Source organism: Cyprinus carpio, chromosome B13 (genome assembly GCF_018340385.1).
Source record: "Cyprinus carpio isolate SPL01 chromosome B13, ASM1834038v1, whole genome shotgun sequence".
In the NCBI taxonomy this organism is placed as follows: domain Eukaryota; kingdom Metazoa; phylum Chordata; class Actinopteri; order Cypriniformes; family Cyprinidae; genus Cyprinus; species Cyprinus carpio.
The window spans coordinates 15,749,396-15,763,393 of NC_056609.1; the positions used below are offsets into that span (position 1 = coordinate 15,749,396).

Here is a 13,998-nt window from a genome sequence, read left to right on the forward strand (position 1 = left end):
TTAACGTTGGATGACAAGATTTACATACCAAAGGAGGAAAAAGACTGCATAATTTAAACATTTTTTGCATGACTTGATAAGCATTAGAGTATCACATACCAAGGATATGATATTAACGTGACATCGAGTTGCACTAGAATTTTAGGTCTTGACTGGTTATGAAAACACATAATGGAAAAATATATGGACTATATGTCCATATATTCATGTAATGGACAATAAATGAGTTGATGTTTTTAAAGAAATTTGTTGAAATGTGTTTCACAATGTGTTGAGGATGGTCTTGCACAATGCGAGATAAATATAATTGTGATATATTTGTAATATTTTAAGCAACAATGAAGTGATAGTACTTATGTTTTGTCAATGCTCTGTCAGATTATGATGCCATGTTACTGTGTTGAATGTTACTATGGTTAAATCCTCAAACTAACATGATTTCTGTTAGCGAGCATCTATTTCAGGGGTGTCAAACTCAGTTCCTGGAGGGCCGGAGCCCTGCATAGTTTTGTTCCAACCCTGCTCCAACACACATACCATGCAGCTTTCAAATAAGCCTGAAAGACTTGATTAGTTGGATCAGGTGTGTTTAATTAGGGTTGAATCTAAACTATGCAGGGCTCCGGCCCTCCAGAAACTGAGTTTGACACCCAGATCTATTTGATACAGTAGCAAAACAAACACACACTTTTTTGTTATGCAGGAGGTTAGAGGACGAAATTAAACGGAGAAAAATTCATACCTTGACAAAGGCTACTTGTTTGGCTGAAATGCTGGAAATAATAAACCATGCTTAAAAGAGTGTACAGTTACAATTTTTCTTCAGCAAGCATCTATTCACCATCAGGTAACTAACTAACTCGTTTTTGTTATTGAAATATTTTTTGAAACTAAACTGACTAAAACATACATGTTTTAATTCCCCTGAACAACAAATTTTAATTGGAGGGATAAAAACCTTGAATACTGTGTTTAATAGTGTGATAAACTGTGAATTGCGGCTTAGGTATTCAACTTGAGATTAGATAACTAATACTAAAACTGAAAAAAGCCCTAAAATAAACACTACACAAACATTTTAATAATGACAATAATAAAATAAATTGTTAATAAAACTAGTGCTAACAAAAATAACAAAAGCACAATAAGTCAAACTTAAAAAGTAAAAATAAAAACAATAATAGTAGCTCAGTGATACTATAATAACACTGATAGAGACAATAAGTTAAAAAGAAGTCTACATTTTTCTACTCACCGGTATATGGCAGGGTGGGGGGCATACATGTAATTATCCTCCAAGGCCCCACCCCCCCAGCAGAGCACATAATGAGCCATCACCTTAGCCCTGCCCCTTCACACCTTACAGAGCCAGCTGACAGGAGCTCGCTTATAAACACAGCATCCAGCCTTCCACATTCTCTAACCTTCCCTGAACCTCCTTTTGTCCAGAACTAGCCTGAGGAGGCTTTAGAAGAAATCTGACCCTCTCCTTCTGCAAGTCCCTTGAACTCTCATTAAAGTCTCTAGTTGCCGTGTTGCTGATTTTTTTATCCTACTCCAAACTTTTACAAGCTCTTCTCGGGCCCATAGCGAAGTCAGAGGCTTGATACAGCTGTTCATCTGTTTTATTTTCTCTCGTTCTTTCTCGTTCCGCTGGCTGTTCCTGCCTTATGCTTGCCTGTTTGTGGATGTGAATGCGTGTTCCTCTCTTGTCAGCTGAGCTATTTTTCGCTGGTGGATATGGTCTGTATTTCCTTTCACAACAGTTTACTCCCCCTTTTCCCCTCTTTCCAACCCTCTCTTCCTCTCTTTGTCTTGCCTTGTTACTTGCGTCCCTCCCATTAAACTCTATCAGTCTCAACATGGTTCTGAATACAAAGTTTGTCTCATTAAAAATGATTAATATGTATAGATCTATAAAAAAAATAAAGGCCAGAATTATGTGTGCTTCTTCAATATCAGTGGCCTTTTAAATAAAATAATGGACTTATACTGTACAGCCCTGCTCTCTAAGTTAATCTGCTCTTACCATGGAGACTGAGCGTGCCTGGCAAAGCTCCAGTTCTATCTGGCCCCATGGCAGGAGAAGGAATGTAGCAGATGAGCCAGGTATCAAAGCAGACAGTGTCGGCTTTCAGACCCTCTTAATAACCACAGTAAAACTCAGATAAAACATCCAGACAATGTTCCTTACTGTAAATCTTATGCCACATTAAAAATTCCAGTCTTAAAGTTACAAAACACTGTAAAACACTGCTGTTGTCACACAACTCTTACCATGTTTTCAAAGGTCAAATGCATATATTTTCTACCATTTGCACTATAAAAAAATATTTAAATCAAGATAAATTGACAATCTGTTTTCCCTCCATTTAAAAAAAATAAGAAATCCAACATAAATCTAAATTTATTTTGCATACAGAAGAAAAAAAAAACAATCTGGTGATAAAGAAATTAATGTAAGATTTATACAGCAAGTCTTATTATCTTTTCATTAATTTTCTTCAAAGTTATTCCAATCATTTTAAATTCAATGTTTTTAAGGAGGTTTCAATTTTTTTTTGAAAAACAAGATAAAAATGCTGATGATATTTGCAAGTGTAGACTCGTATGAGATTATTTTTGTGCCCTTAAAAATGAGTGCAACTTTTCAAGAAATTTATTAAAAAAAAAAAAAAATTTAAACTAAATAAATTTTCATTGAACCTGCAAAAAAAATAGCATGTAAAATGTAATTTTTATATTGTTTGAATTCTTTAGAATAAGGTGATCATTAATTGTGAAAGTGAACATGCATTATGGCAAGGGTTGTCAGCCTTGATAGCCTTGTTGGAGTGAGACTTTCTTGACGTCTGAAAACAACACACACACACACACACACACATATATGATAGTATTATCTTTCAATTGTAACAGCACAATCTAATTAGACCCTACAATAGAAAATAATCATAAGAAATAAGCAAATATCCTTTGAGAACATTGGACATTATACAATATTTTCAGTATAATACTTCTAATTAAACCTCAATACACCTTCACTTTCTTTCGCATTTGATCAATCACACTCCTAAAAGCTTAAGTCATCAGAGTAGTAGCAGCAGATAAATACAGATTTTAAAAAAACTCCTAATTTTATATTACTATAATGAAACAGAGAGCTTCTAACAGACCCACATGCACACTGACGCTTTCATTTCCAGGTCAAGAATATGTCAATCAAAAACTTACAGTAGTAGCTAATGAGAACACATCACTCCTTGCCCCCACGAGAGATTTGTGCCAGAATGGCAAATGAAAACTTTATAAGCATAAATGAAAACTTCAAAAGCGTAAAATATATTTTAGAAGCGTAAATGAAAACTCTGTAAGTGCATTTGTAAGTACATATCAGCTAAAGAAAGAGGAGAAAACAGTTAGCAAAACATGCAGTGTATTAAATGAAACCAAAGATTTTGCCTGCAATTTTTTTTTTTTTTTTTTTTTTTTTTTTTAAGAATTTAAAGACATTTTATACAGTTTCTATTTCTATTTTAATAAGTTTAGTGAAAATACATACATTTTTATTGGCACAAAAATAATCCCATAGACTCAGATCTACACTCTGATTTATTCTGACAGCAGACAGGAAGGAGTAGCAAGAGATTATAGGCCTAAACTCAAATCTGACCCTGAGATTTAGGGTCAGTTACAGCACCGGAAGGATCTTATGCAGTCATGAGAACTTATTTAGTTAGGAACTTCATCCTTATATGACTGCTTGCTACATACAGTTGATCAAAACAATTTCTCTGATTTAAAACTATTCACATTACATTCATCAATGGCATCTGTGAGAGAAAATGTATCTGAAGCTCATTCAAAGCCAAAACAGATAGAAGACAGTGAGCTGGCATCTCAGTACAATCACATTGCTCAGCACTGCTCTCTAGTGGTAAATACTCAACTGTAGATTCTTTTTTTGTAAACAAATCTTCAGAAAGCCCATTAAAACTATTTTCAGTGAACAACTGGTTACTCAAATATGTCAAAATGACCAAATTACATAGAGCTATAGGTACCATCTGTCATCAAAACAGCTGTTTGCATTTTGAGAGCAATTACAGCAGGAATGAGTTTGTCTTTGTGTGTGCATGTGTCTGCTCTGCCAGCTGTTCCTTTTCTAATGTGTATAATTACTATTATTCTTCCGAGTGTCAATTTCACCAGGGGGATTGGGGGTGTTTACACTACACTAACATATCTGTTAACATGCAGTGATGAGATATTAATGGAAAATATACCCAGACCGCAACTGACCTTATGGCAGCATCTGTGTCAGAATCAGGCCTGCGGGCTTGATCAGAGCAGGATTCACTGCAGAATGGACTCTCTTCTTCATAGACACCGCTCTGGTCCTTCCTATACAGGTCCTGGGAGGCCACACACTCTGTGGGATCAGACACAGCTGGTGGTTCGGGGGACGTCAGAGGAGCAAAGTTCAGTTCGATGATCTGCTTGGCACTTTCACTGATCTGACTCTGTATCTCAGGAGTGAGAGTCGGAAAGTCAAACGTGAAGACCGGCGGGCCACTAGGTGTGATGTCTTCACTATCCAGGCTGCTGTAAGAGGTGCCCTTAGCACGGTGTGACTCCATAATGCTCTCAAAGTGTCTGCTGAAAGAGTCCAAACCATCTGATGAGATTCGGCAGGGGCTGGTGACAGAGATTGGAGACTTCAAAGCCATGTGGCTGTCAGGCTGGCAATCTGGGGGACTACAAGAGAAACATAAGTCATATCTGTGTTCCTATGAGTGGTTCGTCTGCCTCATTTAAAATGATTTGTAATATATGTGTTTGTATGGGTGGTTATTTTGGGTAATTTAGTTTTAATTGAAATGGTTAATAATTAAATTGTAAAATATTATCTGAAAAGAATTTTTTTTTTAAGTTGACACTTTAAGTTGCCACTATTTTTCTACCCACCATAAAAATACATAAAGAGAAACTACTGAAAAGATAGGTGTCAACAGAATAAAATAACTGTAATTAGTCTATACGGATAGTTATACTGTATATGTACATTTATACTACAGTATTTTTCTCAAAACTTCTGACCTCCTTGCACGCCATTACTGCCCTCCTGGGCGTTCCCAAGAATACAGACCCGCTCTAATTTACCCCAAAGTCTTCAAAATGGAGGAATCTTCAACAGATATCTTAAAGTTATCAGCTCTTGCTCATTTTGTTGTTCTTTTGGTCAAGTGGAAGTCCTCTGTTGCATTCACTGGGATGTGGATGTGGATTGTGGATAGTGGATATGTGTGTGAATTCACAATGGTGCTTAATTGTTATCTATTCTACACTCACCCTCTCAGCAGTCGACTAAACACTTCATCTCCCTCAGGTGTGGCATTTTGCCTCTTTTTGTCACCTTGCATCCTCACACTGGCCCAGCTCACCACCTCTTCATCTTGCAGCTCCTCCTCTCCATCTGTGTGTGGGCATAGCACTCCCTCCAGGGGGCTGCTGCTGCTGGTGCCTGAGGTGCCCAGCACACTGCGGTTGCTGCCAAATGCAGAGTCCACCTCCTCCTGTTCTGCCAGCATCACCTCATCAAGGTCTGTTTCCCTGTAACAGCGCAGGGGCACCGCATCTATGTCTGTCTCTGAATATTTGACATTAGGTTTGATGATGCCTGCCTTCTTAGAGGACCCCACTGTGGGATGATGGTTTATCAACTCCACGTCGACTTGCTGTACATTGTGGCATGGGGATTTCGAAGAGCCAGTTGATTTACAGTGTCTTGAGTGTGTTGTTATAGGCCTTATGGGGGTAGACAAGGGTGGAATGCGTGTTGGAGACTCACTGGAACAACCACTGGAGGGTGCAGTGGAGGAGCCTGGAATGTGGAATACCAAAGGATTGAGAACTCTTGGTTTACAGTAAACAGTAAATTGTTTTGGCCACATTTTAATTCTATTTGCAGAAGTTATTATCTAAATGGGCTTACAAATAAAGACGTTATTAAATTAACAACTGACCTATCGGTAAGCCCTGCCCCCCTTAGTTACTGTTGCTCCCTCGGACAAACATACAGAGCTTCTCACTGCCTCACAATGACGGCTGTCAGTGTGAAAACCTTGTCTCAAGATGTTTTTGAACAACTTTGGACACAGAAAGGCCACCATTCAAGTGACAATTAAATATTCCATGGAGGGATATATAAAAGATTTTTAAATAAATATGGTGGGTAACTCGAAGCAAGGGTTTACAGATCACAATGCAAGGGGGAGAAGTCTCATATTAAGGTCGTCACGATCGCGGATGACAACATGCAAGATCAACACTTTTCTTGAATCCTAGGGTATGATTAATTTAATGTACATTTATCAGTTTAATATGGAGAGGCACTGAAATGTAGACCTTCGTTTATGTGTTTTTGACTTACACTGTACATGATTTGAGAACAGTTCGCTATTTAGGTTTGTAATAGCATTGACTCACTAACTCTAATGTTGGCTGGATTTAGCCAGATATACCTTGCTGAAACGAGATGATGATATTAACGTTCTGCTTTTAACTTAAAAGCGTTTAACTCATTGTAACTTAATGAGAGTATGACAACCAGAAAATTACCATTTTTTGTCTTCATTGGGATTGGGGTTGAATGCTTAGGGACATTTTGCTCTGTTTTGTTTGGGTTTAGGAAATGAAATAAAACAAATTCTATTGCCCATCCTCTCAGTTTAACTGGATTTTGTGTTATTAGTATGGCTGTTAGATTGTTTTTCCATTTTCGTAGCATAAACACCATCAAACCGATGAAAGTTTTGGATCTTCCAGTGTTTCTCTATGGCGCTGAAACCTAAAGATGTCCCAGTTCGGCTCCTGGTGCAACTAATACTCGACTGCCATTGGCTCATCTGCATTCGAGGGGAGGGGCTTACCGATAGGTCAATTGTTTGAGTATGGCACTATGTATGCCTAGGAAAAGAGATTGATACCCAAGAAATTCATATACTGATTAAAAAAAGTATAGCCTGAAATTGTTTTGGATAAAGGTATTTGCAAACTGTATGAATGTCAAGGTAAGTGAAAGAAATAACCACCTCAAACAAGTATTTTTCAAGAATAATTCAAGTGACTCATTCTCTTCTAACCTCTCTCTTTGACATCAGTGAACTGAAAACACCTACACACAGTAAAGAATTCAGAACTCAATGAACCTAAAAATAACCCATCTGAAGGCTACCGGAATTTTTAAGAAATGTATACACAACAACATAAAACCACAGCTAAAATCTAGCAAAGCTGAAACATAATTCCATTAAAAGGTAAATTTAAGTAAAGAGAAAGTATAACACATTTAGAAGCAATAAAAAAAATAAAAAAAACAAAGAGCAAATTTTAACAGAAAAGACCAATCCTTATGTCATGCTCTGGGGTTGAGGCTTGTTACATAATTGGATTAAGCATTCATTATGAGGCATTGTTCACAGCTTGTTCACAAGGAAAGGCAAATGAAATAAATAAGGATGACATTTCTGAAAACTGGCTACTGGAAATCTGAGTTGGTAATTTCTAAGAAATGTTTTCACCTTTTGTTTCATGTTGATCTTGTTGATCGTTGTGGGACCCAAACAGGAACTCCCATTTGGCACGAGCAGTCTTCTGTGAGTGCAAGGAAGGCCTCAGTGAAAACGGTCCACTTTCAGACTACAAACAAAAACTGAGTTATCAGACAGCAAAATCAAACAGTGAATCAATGCATGGGATGAACCTAAAGATGTGTACCAAGATCGGTATGCCTGTGTTTCCAGAGTCAGGGCTCTTCTGGCTGGTTTTGCTAGATGTCTCTGAGGTTATGCAATCTTTCTCATGTAGAGTGCTCTCTATAAGGCTGCCTGTGACCCCACTGGAGCTCTGTGATGCTGTACCACTCCACTCCTTGTTAGTCCTAATGTCAGCTTTCATCTCATTATTCTGCACTGAGACCCTACAATGGTTTTCTTGGGAGACTGGTGTTGTTGGACTATTCCTCTTATGACTGTCCATCTCCCTCAAGTTTTCATTTTCTCTGGCTAAGCATTCCTCTGTCCCATGCTTTTGCTGAGTGGTCCAGCTTGGTGTCTCTAGGTTAGGCCTTGTGAAAGGTGTCCTGCTGCTATCTGGGCTGTCTTTGTGACCTCTGAGTGTACCATATCGCCTACGCTCATAGCTAGGTGTATGATTGTCCCTTGTGTACTGGGAAGGCAGATGCCGATGCAATGTCGGGCTGTCCTTCCCAACCAACTGTGTTCTCTCTATCCGAGGGTCTCTTATGGGAGAGGATGATATTACATCTGATCGGTTCAACCTCGCTGGAGCTGCCGGAGATGTACTTCCAATGTGGGGCAAAAGAGGGGTTGTTTGAACAGAGTGGTGAACAGTCTTGATAGACTCTTGTTTCCATTTGTGCTCCTGAACAGGAAGATTGCAGTTAGGGTGAGTTCCAGGGCCCTGGAAGCTAGCATAGAGCTGAGGCTCTCTTGAATGTCCCAACTGGGAACTGTCAGACCTTACTGTGTCTGTTGATGATGAGGTTGGGGATGGAGACCTCCTGGCTTCCATAAGTATGGAAAATTTGGTGGCTTCTTCAGCTAGTTTACGAGCCATCTCGGGACTTGTGGCTGGGGATGCGCTGCACATTCCACTAAGTTGGTCAGCTCCTTCTTCTACCTTATTTTTGAAGTTGGCCAGGTTGAAATTAACTCTGTGGGCTTGCCGTGGACTATCAATCATGGAATGACTGATTTGTTGATAGCTTGATGGTTGAGTTACAATCATAGCTGGTAGTTCGTGTTGAATAGCTGTAGGCTTACCGGATGGTAAATTTGGGCGATACCTACACCCTTGCACTCTTTGGTTTGAGACCTCCTGAGTGTTTGCGTTTGAGTGTGACATATTAAAGTAAGCTTGTTTGGCATGGTTAGACAGTTGGTCTGTAGCAGGGCTCCTGGGAATTCTATAAAACTGACTATTCCTCTCATGGTCCATTATTGTTGCTTTAGTGGGCAGGGTTCTAGAACTGCATGGTATCACTGGTGATCCAGACCAAGACCGACAGCGGCGCTGCTCTCCTGTCCTGACATTATGACTTCTATCAGGACAGTTGCCTGCCAGTTTTTGCCTTAGTTGTGGGGAACCGAATTCCTCCAATGCTCGATGGGTAGCTTCTCTGGCAATGGAGTCTAGAGTCGCCCTCCTAAAGCTGGGGGTACCCATATGTGAGTTTCCTAAACCTTGACTAAGCTGTTTTGAATTACAGTTGTTCATGGACTCCAAGCTGTTGAACCACACTGGGTCACTGAGCCTTTTCCTGAGGTGGAGAGGGGTAGCTTTTTCCTCCATGTTTCTGTTGAAAGGATTCTGAGGCTCACTTTGGCACAAAGAGCTATACTGACCCTCTACTGATTTAATTGTAGCTTTTTCAATGTAACTGAAAGTGGCAAAAGATCGCCTCCCTTCATCTCCTCCCTTCATCTTAGTTGGGCTGAAAGCTTTACGAGTTCCACTGGGAGTAGGTGGGGCAGTAAACCGTCCTGACAAGTGATGTTCCCTCCCCAAGAAGAGGTCATGTTCAGAAGGAGCACACACCAAATGACAAGTATTTCCAGCGGGATCTGTCTGAAGGGCAGACAATAACTGGTTTATCTCACTAGAAGGTAAACTTCTCTGGTGTTGGGTCACTGGTTGGTCTGAGCCATGTCCTGGATGTAGCTGAAAACTTACAGAGTGTCTAGATGTTGATTTACTAGAGGCCAAGCTCTGGGTGCTGCTTCCACCTTTATGCAGGACTCCACGTGGGGACGTCCGGCCATGTGGTGCATTAGGGCCACCATACTGCGATGACTGAAGGATGTCTGGTGCTGTTAACATGAGGGAGTCTGTTTTTTCCACATCTCCCAGGTCTTTTCCTTCTTCATCAGTGACAGATCTCACCTCTACATACAGGTGGAGGATTTTACCCGACTGAGACATAACCGACCAAAAGCAACCTGCAGATCAGTCCTATAGCACAACACCTGTTGTCTGTAATTGATTAATCGCACTGGTCATCTTGTATACTCTAGAAGTTTGTTGCCAATCACATCTGAGAGCTTGGATGGACTCCAATTTCATTCTCAAAATCACCTATAAGAGACAAACAAGAAGATGTATTTCAACTTTAACATTACATAAACATATTTTAGAACAGGTTCAGTATGACATGAGTACAATGACCAGTATAACTCACTCTAACATTAACACTAGCAATATGTTATAAGTCTACAGTTTTTTGAACTCTCATTTAAGTCAATATTTATTAAAAATAACTCTAAACCAAAAAAATCTTGTGTTAAGAGAACTAACCACCTTGGTTCCTCTTGTTTATACTGTACTCCTCCAAAACCAGCTGAGTGTGTTTACTGAGGGCAAGAGGATCTAAATGTGTGACATGCTAATTAAAGAATCTAAAGCAAACTCCACATACGTAAGCACTGGCAATCTCTGCCTCACTCCCTCTTCATATTACATACATAGTGGTAACTAAAATCTACTGTAGCTCTCTCAGAGGTATAGTAAGGTATAATATTATTACCTAAACAGAGATACTAATAAGTACTTCTCTTGCATAGTCAAGTACATATTAACTAGCATAGTCAACATCCTTACCGAGGAAACCCTTGCTGGTTAGGTTAGCTGGGACCGGCATCCAAAACATAACATATCCTTGTGACCATACACACAGAACCCCATATATATCTTTGTCCTGTAATGCATTCAGAATGGCTGCATTAGACTGCAATCCCCTTTACAAAACCTCAAAGTCAGCTCACGTTAAATGAAGTAAACCTACTGCATATCCCAATAGCTCAGAAGAGAAACAAAGCTGATCATTACAAAATGCCTTCGAGGCTTCGCTCTCTTTGATGCTCATAAGCCAGTCTAACCTCTCACATGCTAGTCTCACACAGCTGCTTGTGTTCTGTCAGCTCTTGTGTGAGTGGGGAAGTGTGGCTGCGTTTGGATGTGTGCCAGGTATTGAGCTCAATTGACTGAGTCGTACGCACTCAGCATCATGACCACCACTGCAGTTATGGGGGAGGAGGCAGGGAAGGATAGTACATAGTTTTCCCTCAGAGATCACACACACGTATTTATTTACATGTATGGATGTTCTCTAGGCCTCTTTTCTCTGTTTCTCTAACATACACACACATACAAATCCTTGAATAATGCTATGCATCACATTTACAAACCAGACACTAATAATGCCACAGAGTCAAACTACACAGACAGGTAGGGCGACAAATACTTCACATAACTCTCAGCTCATAATTGCAGCCCAGATGCAGAGCGTTTGGATGTGAATAACAGATTTTCACATTCAAAGCCTTTACTTACTGCAGTCTTCCTGCAGTGCTTTAGTTGTAATGTATTGACTATACTGTATGCCTAGTAAGTTTACCTGTTTTACATGTTCCAGTGTAACCTGTAACAACTTGAAATTGATCCCCCTTTAATTAACCCGTTGGATCAAATTCCTTAACTGAAAGAACACACCACATTCATGACAAAATACTGTCAGATGTTTGTTAGAAATTAGCTATAATTAGCTACAAATATATGTAGATGCTGAAAGACTATTACCTTGTTTATAGTACTACTTTAATATATTTTTAAAATAATAAAAACAAAAGTTTTTGGTAACAGTTTAGATTAGGGGACACATATTCACTATTAACTAAAAGTTTTCACTAATTTGCTGCTTATTGATTGACAAGTTGTTGTAGTAATTATGTTTAGGTATTGGGTATCCACCTTATTTTTTCCTGTAAGAGTGGGTACGGCCATTTGTAAATTAACTGTGTCTGACTTTCGGTGTCATCCGCTTCCAGCTATATTTAGCTGTACAAAATGGCTCGTTTTGCTGCTTGATATTGCAAATTGGTGTATCTTACCATTAATTAAATCTATTATCTTAATCATGAACACACTGGTTTGTAGTGCAAACAGTTTTACCATTTACTGCACTTTGTTATTATTCATGTTATTTCCCTACAGCGGCTAATGAACCGGAAGTCTCGAACATTCACAGAAAACTGCTTACTTCCACGTTGAAAAATAAGGTGGATAGGGTTAAGGGATCTGGAATATGGTCATGCAGAATAAGTCATTAATATGTTCTAAAAAGTACTAATAAACAGCCAACATGCTACTAATAAGCAGCTAGTTAATAGTGTTCCCTAATCTTAAGTGTTACCAAGTTGTTGCTTTTTAACCCACAAATTTGATCATTTTCATGATACAGTAAGTACTAATTAGTTCTGCTTTGCAACTACTGCACAAATCTTTGAGATTAAACCTACAGTTTTATTTTAATTAAGGGGGGAAAAAACAATTGAGCTTTCATATCTTTAATTCTCCCAAAGAGTGTGAAGAGGTATATGGTGTAATTTTAAGTTTTTATATTATTTTTATATTATTATATATATTATAAATCCTACTCACTTTCATTCATTGCCAAGCACACCCAACATGTTTAGTAATTATTTTGACTTACCCAGTAATTTAAATCATTGGTTGACTATTTATTTATTCTTTAATCACTGAAAATGACAAAATTAGTTAAGGAAAGTTGTTCAAACGCATACATTTAATATATCTACTTTCTATTAAGCAGACCTACTTTTCCTCTGCAGCTAATAGGATTCCTCCAACCCCTCCTCCTGTCCTCACTCCTGTAACTGTTACATGAACAGCCACATAGAAACCAATTACAGTCAAACCCCTCCCTTTACCTGTTAACTCCCCTCTCAACCGCTCCTTCCCATCCGCTACACTGCAGCAGTGGGAACGCTGTAAATTCCCTCCTTCAGAGTCTTCAGAAAAAATTGCTATTCATGTGTATGAAGTCTCTGTGTCTCCCTCTCTTCTCCACAGAAAATAAAAACAGCTCTGGGCTGCTTTACTGGCTCACGTATACTGGATTTACGCCGCCCACACGACTTAGTGCGTCTTCTCCAACGCCACTTCCCCCCTCCACACTGAAAACCTGTCTTAGCCATACAGGACTTCCTGCACTCAACCTGTCACTCATGTTCTTAAGACCCACCTCATTCTAGAAATAAGCCAATCAGGTGCGCCAGCTCTCTGTCTGTTCTGTGAAGTACTGCATTTCACAGTAACAGAGTGACAGATGGCAAAAGGTTCAGCTCACTCTGCAGAGGGGGGACTAGCCAGAGGGAAAGCCCTTTGTAAATAAGACTTATACAGTAGCAGGGGTTGAGAAAAGGCCACTGGGATTACAACTAGTGACCTGAACTGAAACAGCCCTGAGTCTCAGCAGACACTTTTGTGAATTTATACTATATTAATGATACTAGCTGCTGTTGTTTTACTGTAATTTTTTACAACAGTTCTACAGCCTAATTCAATTATACTTCATAGTGAACAGGAGATGACTGTGATGCCACAGAACTGTAATGATTAGCTGTGCTTGCATTATAGTGTAAACTCTTTGCTAGATTATCTGTAACTGTAAACAGCACTAGGTTGGTGCTTTCTGTTCCCAGAATGCATTACAGCATGAAAAAAATTTAACTTCTTGTTTTCTTTTTTTACTTTATTTGCTGGCTTATGCTGTTGTTTAAAATGTGTGGTTTTATTTTATTTAATTTTTTTTGTTGTTGTTGAATTACAAAATAATGTATTTTTAAAAATGTCTTCCAATGTTGTTCGGTTCCCAATGTTTTTTCAGATACGGAAGAAAACTGTTAAAAAAAATTTCCCAAAATATATATATATATCTTTTTTGTGCGTTCCACAAAAGAAAGAAATACAAGTCTGGAATGACATAGAAATTATGGCAATTTTCATTTTTGGGTGGAATATCCCTTTAAATCAGTTGCGGGCAAAAAAAAATTTTGACCATAGAGTTTTTTGTTGTTGTTGTTTTGTTTGTTTTTTCATTTTTGGTTTCATTTTTTCAAA

General features: G+C 38.7%; 1 protein-coding gene across 3 annotated transcripts in view; it reads right to left on the minus strand.

Annotated features, from left to right (window-relative positions):
• The window catches only part of LOC109100441, a 32,660-nt gene that overhangs the window by 16,650 nt on the left and 2,012 nt on the right, over positions 1 to 13,998 (minus strand). The window contains exons 1-5 of one of the 3 annotated variants that reach the window (XM_042736839.1): positions 12,807 to 13,016; positions 7,777 to 10,155; positions 7,581 to 7,698; positions 5,350 to 5,881; positions 4,300 to 4,755 (exon numbers count right to left, since the gene is read on the minus strand). In XM_042736839.1, the coding sequence (XP_042592773.1) occupies positions 4,300 to 4,755; positions 5,350 to 5,881; positions 7,581 to 7,698; positions 7,777 to 10,002 (3,332 nt within the window). In that variant the 5' untranslated portion in view covers positions 10,003 to 10,155; positions 12,807 to 13,016. Of the gene's footprint in view, positions 1 to 4,299; positions 4,756 to 5,349; positions 5,882 to 7,580; positions 7,699 to 7,776; positions 10,156 to 10,677; positions 11,598 to 12,806; positions 13,017 to 13,998 lie in introns of those variants that run through there. The other 2 variants (XM_042736840.1, XM_042736841.1) reach the window with 2 other exon arrangements.